Raw genomic sequence first — 12,496 nt, forward strand, 5'->3', positions numbered from 1 at the left:
AATTGTTCGTCGCACAGTGGGTCAGGTTAAATGATCTGTTCTTGAACAAAATCTCACCATTTAACCGTCACAACCTTTCGCAGCGCGTTCGCTGGCAACGTACGCAACTAATATCTTGTGCTCAAGAAATTAATTCATTCCCTTACAGATTGATCCCCCCTCCCCTTCGGAAAATACACTCTTCCCGCGGTGGAAGCGCGGGTCGCTTAAGAAGACAGAACAACTGGAATGGACACTCAAACTAAAAAGCGCGCGCGAAGCGCGCGTCCTGGGGGGGCTTGGGGGGCGAAGCCCCCCCCCAAAAAACCGGCGCGGAGCGAAGCGGAGCGCCGGTTTTTTCAAATGGTTTTTCTGTGTCAATTGTTCGAATTACAATTTTTTTTTAATTGTTTTTTTAAAATCACTGGTAGACCAGGAGAACCGGGGGGGGGGGGGGTTAGATTCGAAGGGATGGAACCCTAGACCACCCCTAGGATTAAAAGGGAGCAATTTGAGGATGAGTGTTTCAAATGTGGCGGTCAATCACCGCATCTCTAGAGTGGTGCGTCCCGCGCTCGCCTGTGATTGGCCGACACACTCACTCCCCGTGGCTACAAATAAGAGCAGCACCCTCGGGCTTACATCCTTACTAGTGCTCAGTCAGTCATCCAAGTCGCACCTCGCACCGCACAGCTCCCGCTTTCTCGCTTTTGCCAGCTTCCCGCCATCGCAGCTCTTCGCTTCACTAAAATGGCCCTTCTTAGGGCCACCGCATCTCCTAAGCAGTTAAGCACCCATACAAAGACCCATTCCTAGTTAACAGCCTTCCTTTTGCTGCAGATGGGGTTAGAAGTAGAGGCTTCTTTGCGTTTCATTGACATATTTTGTTGGAAAAAGGAGTTTCAAAATGACAGAACTACACGCAGGTGCGCATGCTTCACTGTCCCATAATGTAACTGGACAGGGACAGATTTATAAGAAAAATGAATAGGTTTTGTGGGAGTCTCAGCTTACCTAGCATCATTATGAAACCTCGTAACATGAAGATCGAATGGAATGTCAGCTTCCATTAAGAGAGGGACGAACTTTTGTTGATAGATGTCCCGTGCCTTGCACATTCCACTCCGAGGATTAAGAATGATCAAAAGTTTGTTGACTGTAACACGCAAACGGAAAGGAATTCTGTTGAAAGTCGTCATTCATAGATTTAGAGGCAAACAGAGAGATAAATGCTTGCAAAAGCATCTTCTAAAGCAAGAAAAGGGGATTAGATGGACCTAGCTGCTTCAGCTCGCTTCGCCCGCCTCCGCATCTAGCCAGGGGGTCCGCCCCCTGGACCCCCGATCACTCGCTTCAGGGGGATTATGGCTCGCAAGGAATTACTTCGTGATCTTGCCGGTTGCATTTTCAGCAACTTCAATCGTTTCAAAAACAACGCTCAAAAACAAATTATTGTAAAAAAAAAAAAATGTCATGAAATATGGCAACAACTGATAAGTGTTGAACGACCTTTCTATGTTTAATGTTTACTCTTCAATATTGACGAATGCACCTCGCCTGCGAGCGTTGACCGAGGACAATTACCTGTATATAAGTATCTGTTTTGTGAATAAAGTTAGTTAGTATGAAAAGCCGATTTTACTGGCGTTATTCTGTCTGTGCCGTCCTTTTCCCCCCTTCTCCCGCCCATGCATCTTGACAGGTTATGGAGCCCAGTCACTACAGCAGTCACTACAGTCATCGTGAGTAAGTAGCTCTGCAAATAGCTGGTATCTTTGTCTTTGTTCAAGTTTGCACCGAACCGAAATTATAAGTCACTTATCCAATGGGCTGGTTCGACTCGTCTAGTAAAGTATCCAAGGAGAACGTCAACACTCAGACTCAAACCGTGGAGCAGGAGGTTGCAGTGGACTATCACAACTACATCTTGTACGGACTGATCATCGCACTAGTACTGGCTTATATTTTGGTTTGGTGGTGCAAATTGAACTATAGGACTCAGAGAAGGCTACGAGCAGAGGTACAAGAACTCAAAAAGGTTACATCCACAACTCCAGGACAGCGTCTCTGAGGCAGCAGGCATCCAGAGGGAGCTTTGGGCGGTTCTAGCAGGTGGACATCTGACGTGAGGTCCAGGAGCAGAGAACGGGCGCCAAACTCAGGATAGCAGCCAAGATGGAGAACGCATTCATAAAAATCGAGAAACTTTGGGGTGAAGACAACTTTCAAATATGGAAGTTTCAGGTGACGATCTTGCTTAAGGATAAGGAAGCCTTCAGCATTGTGGAAGGGAGGCAAGCGAGATCATCAACGAATGCAGAGGAAGCGCACCAATGGGATCTTAAGGACGTGCAGGCACAGAGGATACTCGTCCAAACTGTGGAGACGGGAATCTTGACGCACATCATGACAGCGACAAAGAGTTTCCAGATGTGGACAAAGTTGCTTGAGCTTTACGAGAGAAATACGGCACAGAGGAGATGCAACCTACTTCAGGAGTTTTATGGGTTCAGGATGACGAAAGGAAGTAAACTGGTGGATCAAATCGGAAAACTGCAGAACTTGGCGTATCAACTGGCTCAGACAGAATGCAGGATTAGCGACGACATGTTGATCTCCAAAGTGCTCGTATCTCTCCCGGAAAGTTTCAGGTACTTTGCCACGTCTTGGGAATCAACAGAAGCGAGGGAGAAGACTCTTCAGAATTTGGTGGCGAGACTCGCGGCAGAAGAATCACGAGGTGGCGTGAGGACTTCGGGCACAAAGGACGAATCTGGAACAACGGCGTTTCAGGCGACAAGGAAGGGAAAGTGTCACAGCTGCGGCATCCCTGGACATTGGAAACGAGAATGTAAGAAACCACCTAAGCAGCAGAACAACAACAACAGCGGCCACAACAATGGAAGGAGTGGACCAAACAAAGGAGAAGGCGACATGAAGAATTCAGATCAAAAATCAGGCTACCATGCAGACAAGGACGCAGCTGGCAGCATTTGCTTTCTAACAGAAAACGCAGTGAGTGAAAATAAAAATTGCATTGAATTCTATGTCGATTCTGGTTGTTCTGATCATCTAGTGTTTCAAAAGGATTTATTTAGTGAACTAACATTACTAAAGGAACCTATACATATTGCCATAGCAAAAGAAAATGAGTTCATTGAGGCTGTTGGTATCGGAAATATAAATGTTTTGAGTGAAGTAGGGAATAAAAAAATCGATTGCTGCATAAAAAACGTTCTGCTAGTCCCAAAACTAAGGAAAAATCTCCTATCCGTAAGAAAACTGAACTTGGCGAATATAAAAGTAATTTTTGAAAATGAGGAAGTAACTCTATCCTGTGAAAATGAGATAATTGGTGTGGGATATGTGAAAAATCTTTATAAAATTCATTTCGAGGTTGTTATGAATCAAGCTCTGGTCGTAGAAGTTGACAATGAATTAGCTATGAAATGGCATAAAAGACTTGGCCATATCAGCAACACATACTTCGAGAAGCTGATTCATAACAATCTGGTCAGTGGCTTGGAAAAGGTCCGAGTCAGCAAGGTCGCATTCTGTGAATCTTGCATAGCTAGTAAACAAACGAGATCAGTTTTCAAAACACGGAGTAAGAGTACACGAGTTTTACAAATAGTACACTCTGATGTAGGGGGGCCAATATCACCTCAGGGCATGAACGGCGAAAAATATTTCGTGATTTTTGTTGATGATTACTCGAATTTTGTTTGGGTATATGTAATCAAAAACAAGAGCGAAGTATTTGGTTGCTTCAAAGAATTCTCACAAATGGCTCAGGCCAAGTTTGAAAAGAAAATTTCTGTGCTCAGGTGTGATAACGGCCGAGAATATATTTCAAATGAATTTAAAATTTATTGTAAAGAAAACGGGACTACGGTCGATTATGCTATTCCGTATTCACAAGAACAAAATGGTAAAGCAGAGCGTTTTATGCGAACAATTGTAGAGAAAGCTAGGGCAATGTTGATTGATTCTAATATGCCCAAGAAATTTTGGCCAGCAGCAGTTTTAAGTTCAGCTTATTTAATAAATAGAAGTCCGACGGTAAACTTCAATGACATGACACCTGCGGAAGTATGGTATGGTAAAAAACCTGACGTAAGCAATCTGAGAATTTTCGGTTCGATTGCATACCGCCATATTCCGAAGGAGTTGCGTAAGAAGTTAGACTCGAAGACCGAGAAATGCATTATGATAGGGTATTGCAACAATGGGTATAGACTATGGAGTCCAGAAAAAGGAAAAGTGGTTGTTTCAAGAGATGTAATTTTCAATGAAAATGAGTTGTATTTTGGGAATCATGCTGTTTTACCGGACTTTGAAGAACATTTCCAGTTAAAAGAAAAAGATAATAAAGAGAATACATTTACTAAAGAAAATGAGATCAGTGAAACTGAAAGTGATTCTTCAAGTGAATCAAGTGAGGAAAGTGATTCTCAATTCAATAGCTCAAAAGAAGAACCTGATTCCGATTTCGAAACTCCCGAAAAAGAGATAAACCCAGGGGTTTTACCCAAACGTGAGGTAAAATTACCAGCACATCTTAAAGATTTTGTACTCTATTCTGCATACAATGCCATTGCTTTAGTCGATGATATTCCAAGAAATTTTTCTGAGTTGGATTCTAGAGAGGACAAGAAAGAATGGTATCAGGCAGTGAATCGGGAGTTAGAATCAATTAACAAAAAGAAAGTATGGACTGAGGTGCCAAAACCCAGTAATGCCGAGATCATTGATACAAAATGGGTCTTTACATACAAACCTCATGCAGATGAAAAATACAAAAGTCGTTTAGTAGCTCGGGGTTTTGCTCAGAAAGACAGTTTTTGCTATGAAGAAATATATTCTCCTGTTGCTAGAATGGCTACCATTCGAACCCTTTTAGCCATAGGAAACCAGTATGGTTATGAATTTGCTCAATTAGATGTAAAAACTGCCTTCCTGAACGGAAAACTGAATGAAAATGTGTACATTTATCCCCCTGAAGGTGTAAAATGTAAGAGTGGATTTGTATTAAAATTGAATAAGGCATTATATGGGCTAAGGCAATCAGCAAAGGTCTGGAATTCAGAGTTCAATGAGTTTTTAATGAAACTGGGTTTTATCCAATCTGAAAACGATTTCTGTTTATACACAAAAGAATTTGGGGAAGGATTAATTTTTATTTTGATTTTTGTTGATGACATAATTATAAGTGCTTCTCGTCATGAACTAATTGAAAGATATAAATCTGAGCTAATCAAGAAATTTGATATTGTAGATTTAGGAACATTGAAACATTTTCTCGGATTAGAAATCGAGATTGATCCTAAACAGCAAAAAATCAAATTGAGTCAAAAAGAGTATATCTTAAAGGTGTTGGAAAAATATAATATGTTGGAATGTAAACCAATTTCTACTCCAATAGATGCACAATTGAAACTAGATTCATCAGCTCAACCAGAATCCAATGTTATTGTAAAAGAGGTGAGGGAAATGGTAGGATGTATTATGTATTTAATGTTGGGAACACGCCCGGATTTAAGTTTTGCCATAAATTATTTCAGTAGATTTCAAGGTAAAGCTACGCATGAACTTTTGATCTATTTAAAACGAGTTCTGAGATATTTAAAGGAAACAATGAACCTGGAATTAATTTATCAAAATCATAGTACAGACCAGGTGCTTGATTGCTTCGTGGACTCTGACTGGGGGGGAGATATAAGTGACAGAAAATCTGTTTCAGGATACCTATTTCAAGTATTTGGGAACACAGTGTCTTGGAGTACGAGAAAACAAAATTGTGTTGCCCTATCGAGTACTGAGGCTGAATTAATATCCCTTTGCAGTTCGATCCAGGAAGGGATTTGGTTGGAAAAACTGTTGGCAGATTTTCAAATCAGAGTCAACTCAGTCAGAGTGCATGAAGACAATCAAGGGTGTATAAATATTATTAAGAACCCTTCAAATAATAAACGAGTCAAACATATGGACATAAAATATAACTATATTTCAGATTTATGGAAGAAAGGAAGAATTTCTCTTGAGTACGTTGAGAGTAAAAAACAGTTAGCTGATATTTTAACCAAAGGCCTACCCAGGGTACATTTTTGTTTTTTGAGAGAGAAACTAGGCTTAGTATAATTAAAGCGTAAACATTAAGTGGGGGTGTCATGAAATATGGCAACAACTGATAAGTGTTGAACGACCTTTCTATGTTTAATGTTTACTCTTCAATATTGACGAATGCACCTCGCCTGCGAGCGTTGACCGAGGACAATTACCTGTATATAAGTATCTGTTTTGTGAATAAAGTTAGTTAGTATGAAAAGCCGATTTTACTGGCGTTATTCTGTGTGTGCCGTCTTTTTCCCCCTTCTCCCGCCCATACATCTTGACAAAAAAAAAATCTTGATGCCTATAAAGTTTTTGAACAAATAGAACTCTTTATAAAAGGGTGTATGCCAAATCGGCAAAACCCCCCCTCGTGGATTTCGACCATTTTTAAATTTATTTCTTACTCTAGGATACGCCTTTCTCCTCAATTTCAAGGACTGAAATGAATTTCTTTTCGCGTAGCAGCATTGCCGAGTTAAGTTCCATATCTTTTGAACGAAAAAAGATATTGAGGTTTGGTTTGCGCTAGAATTCTTCAAAAATTGCACTCTTTTGAAATATGCGTTCAATTTGATTGTTACCGTAATTTAAGATTGCGATGGTGCCATTTTTCACACTTTCTTATTAAAGAATTACAATAGAAGAAGAAGACATATTCAAATTTAAATTCCTGTATCGTCTACAATAACGAGCGGAGCGGAGAGTACTTTAACATTCACAAACACACGGAAGCGTGCACTCACACTGCAACAATTTTATTTGGCCAGGAATGATTATTCAAGAAGAATAAGAAATCATCACCTGTGATCGCTTACCCAAATCAAATGATCAGAGTATAATTTAATTGAATGCTGTACCCTTTTGAGTGACCCTTCCTGTACTCCAGAGCATAAACATTTGAAGTCTAATGTGAAAATCAATCATCAACTTCAAACAATCTCTTGGTGAACTTGAGACAAACTGACAGTGCTTATCGGAAAAGAATAGACTAACATCGGAAAACTTTGGAGAAGACGACAACAATCATTCTGTCAATGCTTATCCAAATTAAACAAATCAGAATTCAACCGTACACTGCACTCTTTTTCCCTTGCCTATGTTTTTATCCAATGGTTTTTCATATGGTTAAGGTTTTTAATGAGGCAGTATTTCGTGTGATCTCCGTGGGCTAATAATTCCATGCAGTGATCGATTTGATCTCCGTGGGCTAAAAATTTCATGCAGTGATCTATTTGATCTCCGTGGGCTAATAGTTCCATGCAGTGATCTATTTGATCTCCGTGGGCTAATAATTCCATGCAGAGATCGTTTTAATCTCTGTAGGACTAAATCAGTTCTGAAACAATGGACTGTTCAACTGCAGGGGACGCCCGTAAGACAGTGACATTTCAACTGCAAGGGACGCCCGTAAGACAGTGGCATTGTATGCATGTAGCAGCAGAGGCATAATTAGCATATAAAATGGATAACCACAAATATATATATATCAATAAATTATAATACGTCATGTATGAATTGTAATCACTTTCGCCCCCTCGGGAGAATGTTCATCTAACAACAATGTCAGTGTCAGCTGATAAAATGTATATTTTCTCATAATAGGTTAATAAATGTTTTCAGTCATTCTTTGACATCTACCAAGAATTGTTATGGTATTTATTTATAATTACTACGTAATAATATATTTTTCTTATTAAAAACTTAGAAAAACAATACAAATAATAATTAAAATTAATAATAAAAAATAATAATTTAAAAAAAAAGAAAGAAGAGCATAGGGTAAAATAGTAACTTTACGAAATATTCAAGAGCAGGGAGTCACTTTATTTATTACACAAAGAAGTCTTATACAAAAAACATAAGTTAAAGCAAAACTTTGAGATCAAAAAACCGGCGCTCCGCTTCGCTTCGCTCGCGTCTTTTCAGGGTCGTCTGCACATCTAGTTTTTCTTCTTTTTAAGTGTCCCGCGCATCCACCGCGGGAAGGAAGTGTATTTCCCGAAGTGGGATTTTTGTAGTCATAAAATCGTACGTCTGTAAGTCATTGTGTAATGGATAGTTTTTCCCAGATATTTCCTTTCCTTGGGCGGCTGTGCGACGAACAGTTCGTCCAAAAACTTTCTTCACCTGACCCACTGTGCGACGCGCAGTTTGTCCAAAATCTTCCTTCCCCTAGACCACTAGGCGACGAAAAGCTTGTTCAAAAACTTCTTCCCCCTGACCCACTGTGCGACGATCAGCTTGTCCAAAAACTTTCTCCCCCGACCCACTGTACGGCGCTGCTCCGGCCGGCTCCCCTCATGCCGCGCACCCCCCGCCTAAAACTTTCAAAGCTCGCCATTTTTAAACGGCCCAGCCGATTTAGCTCGAATTCAATACCAAACCAGTCCTAGGAGAGAACTACCACCCGTAAAAATTTCAGCTCAAAATATTCATTTTCGTTTGAGTTATCGAGTGGACAAGATTTGACCTCCCCCCACTTTCGAGCCCCACCCCTCAAAATCTATTGCCTCAAATTTCAATTTTTTCTCGCAGAATAGTAGTCCTAATGAGTCTCTACTAAATGCAAAAAAATTGGTCAAAATATCTTTCAACGTAAGAAAGATATAACTACTCAAAAATCGAAAAATCTTAAAAAGGCGGAAATACATCATTATTATTATTATTATTTTAGTACTTTATATATAAAGCTGCTGTTCCCACTCACTCTGCCCCCTCTAGATAAAAATTGGCCGAAGCGATTTCCTTTAAAATTGGTACACGCTTAGCTATTGTAATGAGGAGGTGATTAAAATTATTCCCATTCAAATCCGCTGCCTCGGATGCCCGCAAGAGTGAAAAGTTATTTTTCCATATAGTATTACATTGGTGATACGCGGTTGTTTACGCGCATCGCGCCGAACAGGTTCAATCCTGTTGCGTGACGTCACTGCCTTATAGACGAAATTTAAGGTTTTAGGAGGTATTTTTCGACGAATGTATGAGGAATTTGGTAAGCGGGGGTATTTTTCTCGGGGGATCTCGAATTTTTGGTCGGATTTTCAAAATCTCAAAATCCAAGATGGCGGCCGTGGCCTAAAATGCTAAGTCGGCTCCTGTTTGATCGATTTTCGTGAAACTCGGTATCCTCAGGTATTTTTCGACGAGAAACTCGAATTTTTGGTTAGATTTTCAAAATTTCCAATTCCAAGATGGCGGCCGTGGCCTAAAATGCTAAGTCGGCTCCTGTTTGATCGATTTTCGTGAAACTCGGTATCCACAGGTATTTTTCGACGAGAAACTCGAATTTTTGGTCGGATTTTCAAAATCTCAAAATCCAAGACGGCGGCCGTGGCCTAAATTGCTAAGTCGGCTCCTGTTCTATCGATTTTCGTGAAACTCGGTATCCAGGGGTATTTTTCGACGAGAAACTCGAATTTTTGGTTAGATTTTCAAAATCTCAAAATCCAAGATGGCGGCCGTGGCCTAAATTGCTATCTCGGCTTCTGATCCATCGATTTTTGTGAAATTCGGTAGTAGGAGGTGTATTTCGACGGAGAACTCGCATTTTTGGTCAGATTTTCATCATTTCCAAATCCAAGATGGCGGCCCCGCACGAAAACGCGGTCCGGACTCCTAGAACATCAATTTCTGTAAAACTTGGTGAAAAAGAAGATTAAGACATAGATGTTGTCTCCTCATCAATGTTAAAAACTGTGCGGGGCGGTGGCGGCTCGCGGAGCGAGTCGCAAGTTCGTCGCGAAGCGTAGAACTGGGGTCCAGGGGCACTCCCCGGCTAGACGTGTCAGCTCGCAAAGCGAGCTAATCACGACTAGTTACTTTATATAAAGCTGCTGTTCCCACTCACTCTGCCTCCTCTAGATAAAAATTGGCCGAAGCGATTTCCTTTAAAATTGGTACACGCTTAGCTATTGTAATGAGGAGGTGATTAAAATTATTCCCATTCAAATGCGCTGCCTCGGATGCCCGCAAGAGTGAAAAGTTATTTATCCATATAGTATTACATTGGAGATACGCGGTCGTTTACGCGCATAGCGTCGAACAGGTTCAATCCTGTTGCGTGACGTCACTGCCTTATAGACGAAATTTAAGGTTTTAGGAGGTATTTTTCGACGAATGTTTGTGGAATTTGGTAAGCGGGGGTATTTTTCTCGGAGGATCTCGAATTTTTGGTCGGATTTTCAAAATCTCAAAATCCAAGATGGCGGCCGTGGCCTAAAACGCTAAGTCGGCTCCTATTTGATCGATTTTCGTGAAACTCGGTATCCACAGGTATTTTTCGACGAGAAACTCGAATTTTTGGTCAGATTTTCAAAATTTCCAATTCCAAGATGGCGGCCGTGGCCTAAAATGCTAAGTCGGCTCCTGTTTGATCGATTTTCGTGAAACTCGGTATCCACAGGTATTTTTCGACGAGAAACTCGAATTTTTGGTCGGATTTTCAAAATCTCAAAATCCAAGACGGCGGCCGTAGCCTAAATTGCTAAGTCGGCTCCTGTTCTATCGATTTTCGTGAAACTCGGTATCCAGGGGTATTTTTCGACGAGAAACTCGAATTTTTGGTCGGATTTTCAAAATCTCAAAATCCAGGATGGCGGCCGTGGCCTAAAATGCTAAGTCGGCTCCTGTTTGATCGATTTTCGTGAAACTCGGTATCCACAGGTATTTTTCGACGGGGAACTCGAATATTTGGTTAGATTTTCAAAATTTCAAAATCCAAGATGGCAACCGTGGCCTAAAATGCTACATCGCTTCCTAATATCGATCGATTTTTGTGAAATTCGGTATTAGGGGGTATATTTCGACGGGAAATTAGAATTTAAGGTCCGATTTTCAAAATTCAAAAATCCAAGATGACGAACGTGGTCTAAATTGCTATCTTGACTCCCGATCCATCAATTTTTGTGAAATTCGATATTAGGAGGTGTATTTCGACGGGAAATTAGAATTTTAGGTCCGATTTTCAAAATTCAAAAATCCAAGATGGCGGCCCCGCACGGAAACGCGGTCCGGACTCCTAGAATATCAATTTCTGTAAAACTTGGTGAAAAAGAAGATTAAGACATAGATGTTGTCTCCTCAACAATGTAAAAAACTGTTCGGGGCGGTGGCGGCTCGCGGAGCGAGTCGCAAGTTCGTCGCGAAGCGTAGAACTGGGGTCCAGGGGCACTCCCCGGCTAGACGTGTCAGCTCGCAAAGCGAGCTAATCACGGCTAGTCTATATAAATAAAATCGTTGGGGGTTTCACTGTAACGCTTATTTCTGGAGTTCTACCGGACCGATTTCGACGATGCTTGACTCTGGTGAAAGCCCTTGACGTCCCGATGTCCGCAAAACTTTCAGACTTCCAAATTGTTCAGCCTCTATCGCTTGAGACGCTCTTGAAGCCAAATCCACCCCCCTCCGACCTTACGTTTCCGAGAGTTGCGGTATGTTTCCGTTGTAACGCCTAATTTGAGAGATCTACCGGGGCGATTTTTACGATTTTTGGGTCGACTGCAAACTTCTAGCTTCCAGATGCTCGCAAAATTGTCAGACTTCCAAATTTTTCAGACTCCTCTTCCTGAGACGCTCTTAAAGCCAAATCTACCCCCCTCCGGCCTTAAGTTCCCGGGAATTGGTGTATGTTCCTGTTGTAACGCCTATTTTGAAAGATCTACCGGGGCGATTTTTACGATTTTTGGGTCGATTGAAAGCTTCTAGCTCCTAGATGCTCGCAAAACTATGAGAATTCCCAATTTTTCAGCCACATCTGTGTAGACCGCTGAGAGATTCAAATAGACCCCTCTCCATATTACTACTACACAGCCTTCACCCAACGCCGAAGGTCAAACTCGGACTCTGTCTCAGCACTGCTCTGTCTGAATAAAAGGAAGCCGCCCCAGCTACGTGGTTCCATAAAACTGTCGAAGCGGCGCGATGACATGGGTTTTCCCGTCCTTTTTGTCTAACAACCCTCGAGACCGAGGCTGCCCGTTACGGGATCGCAGCCCTATTGTCTCATATGCCAAACAAAATCTGACCCTCTAAATTTAAGGACAGTAAAAATGCAATTTTTTCTATCATTCGGAAATTGTTTTTACAGTGTACATTCTTCGATTCGCGGTGAAATTTTGAGCAGAATGGTGGTCAAACTAATGAAAATACATGATTCTACGGTACACTAAGATCGATACCACAACTGCTGCATTTATAACTTGCTGAACGATATTTCCGTTACTTATCAACATATCACGACGAAATTTAGTTCGTTGTAATAAACTTTTTTAGCAGAGCGTAAATTTACTGAGAAAGTTGAAATCGAACCCGATGAGAGAAATTTCATCAATTTTTTTGGAGCTCCACTAAGCCGAGCAGGAAGGGAAAAAAGGATGACGAATTGAGATCTATTGCTGTCGCCTGG

At 41.2% G+C, this 12,496-nt stretch overlaps 1 protein-coding gene across 4 annotated transcripts in view; it reads right to left on the reverse strand.

The window, feature by feature from the left end:
* Window positions 1-12,496, reverse strand: part of LOC109033156 (sphingosine kinase 1) — a 150,323-nt gene that overhangs the window by 104,045 nt on the left and 33,782 nt on the right. For all 4 annotated transcript variants that reach the window (XM_072297227.1, XM_072297230.1, XM_072297228.1 and 1 more), the window contains exon 2: window positions 994-1,135. In XM_072297227.1, the coding sequence (XP_072153328.1) occupies window positions 994-1,135 (142 nt within the window). The remainder of the gene's footprint in view (window positions 1-993; window positions 1,136-12,496) is intronic.

Source organism: Bemisia tabaci, chromosome 2 (assembly GCF_918797505.1).
Source record: "Bemisia tabaci chromosome 2, PGI_BMITA_v3".
NCBI classification, from domain to species: Eukaryota; Metazoa; Arthropoda; class Insecta; order Hemiptera; family Aleyrodidae; genus Bemisia; species Bemisia tabaci.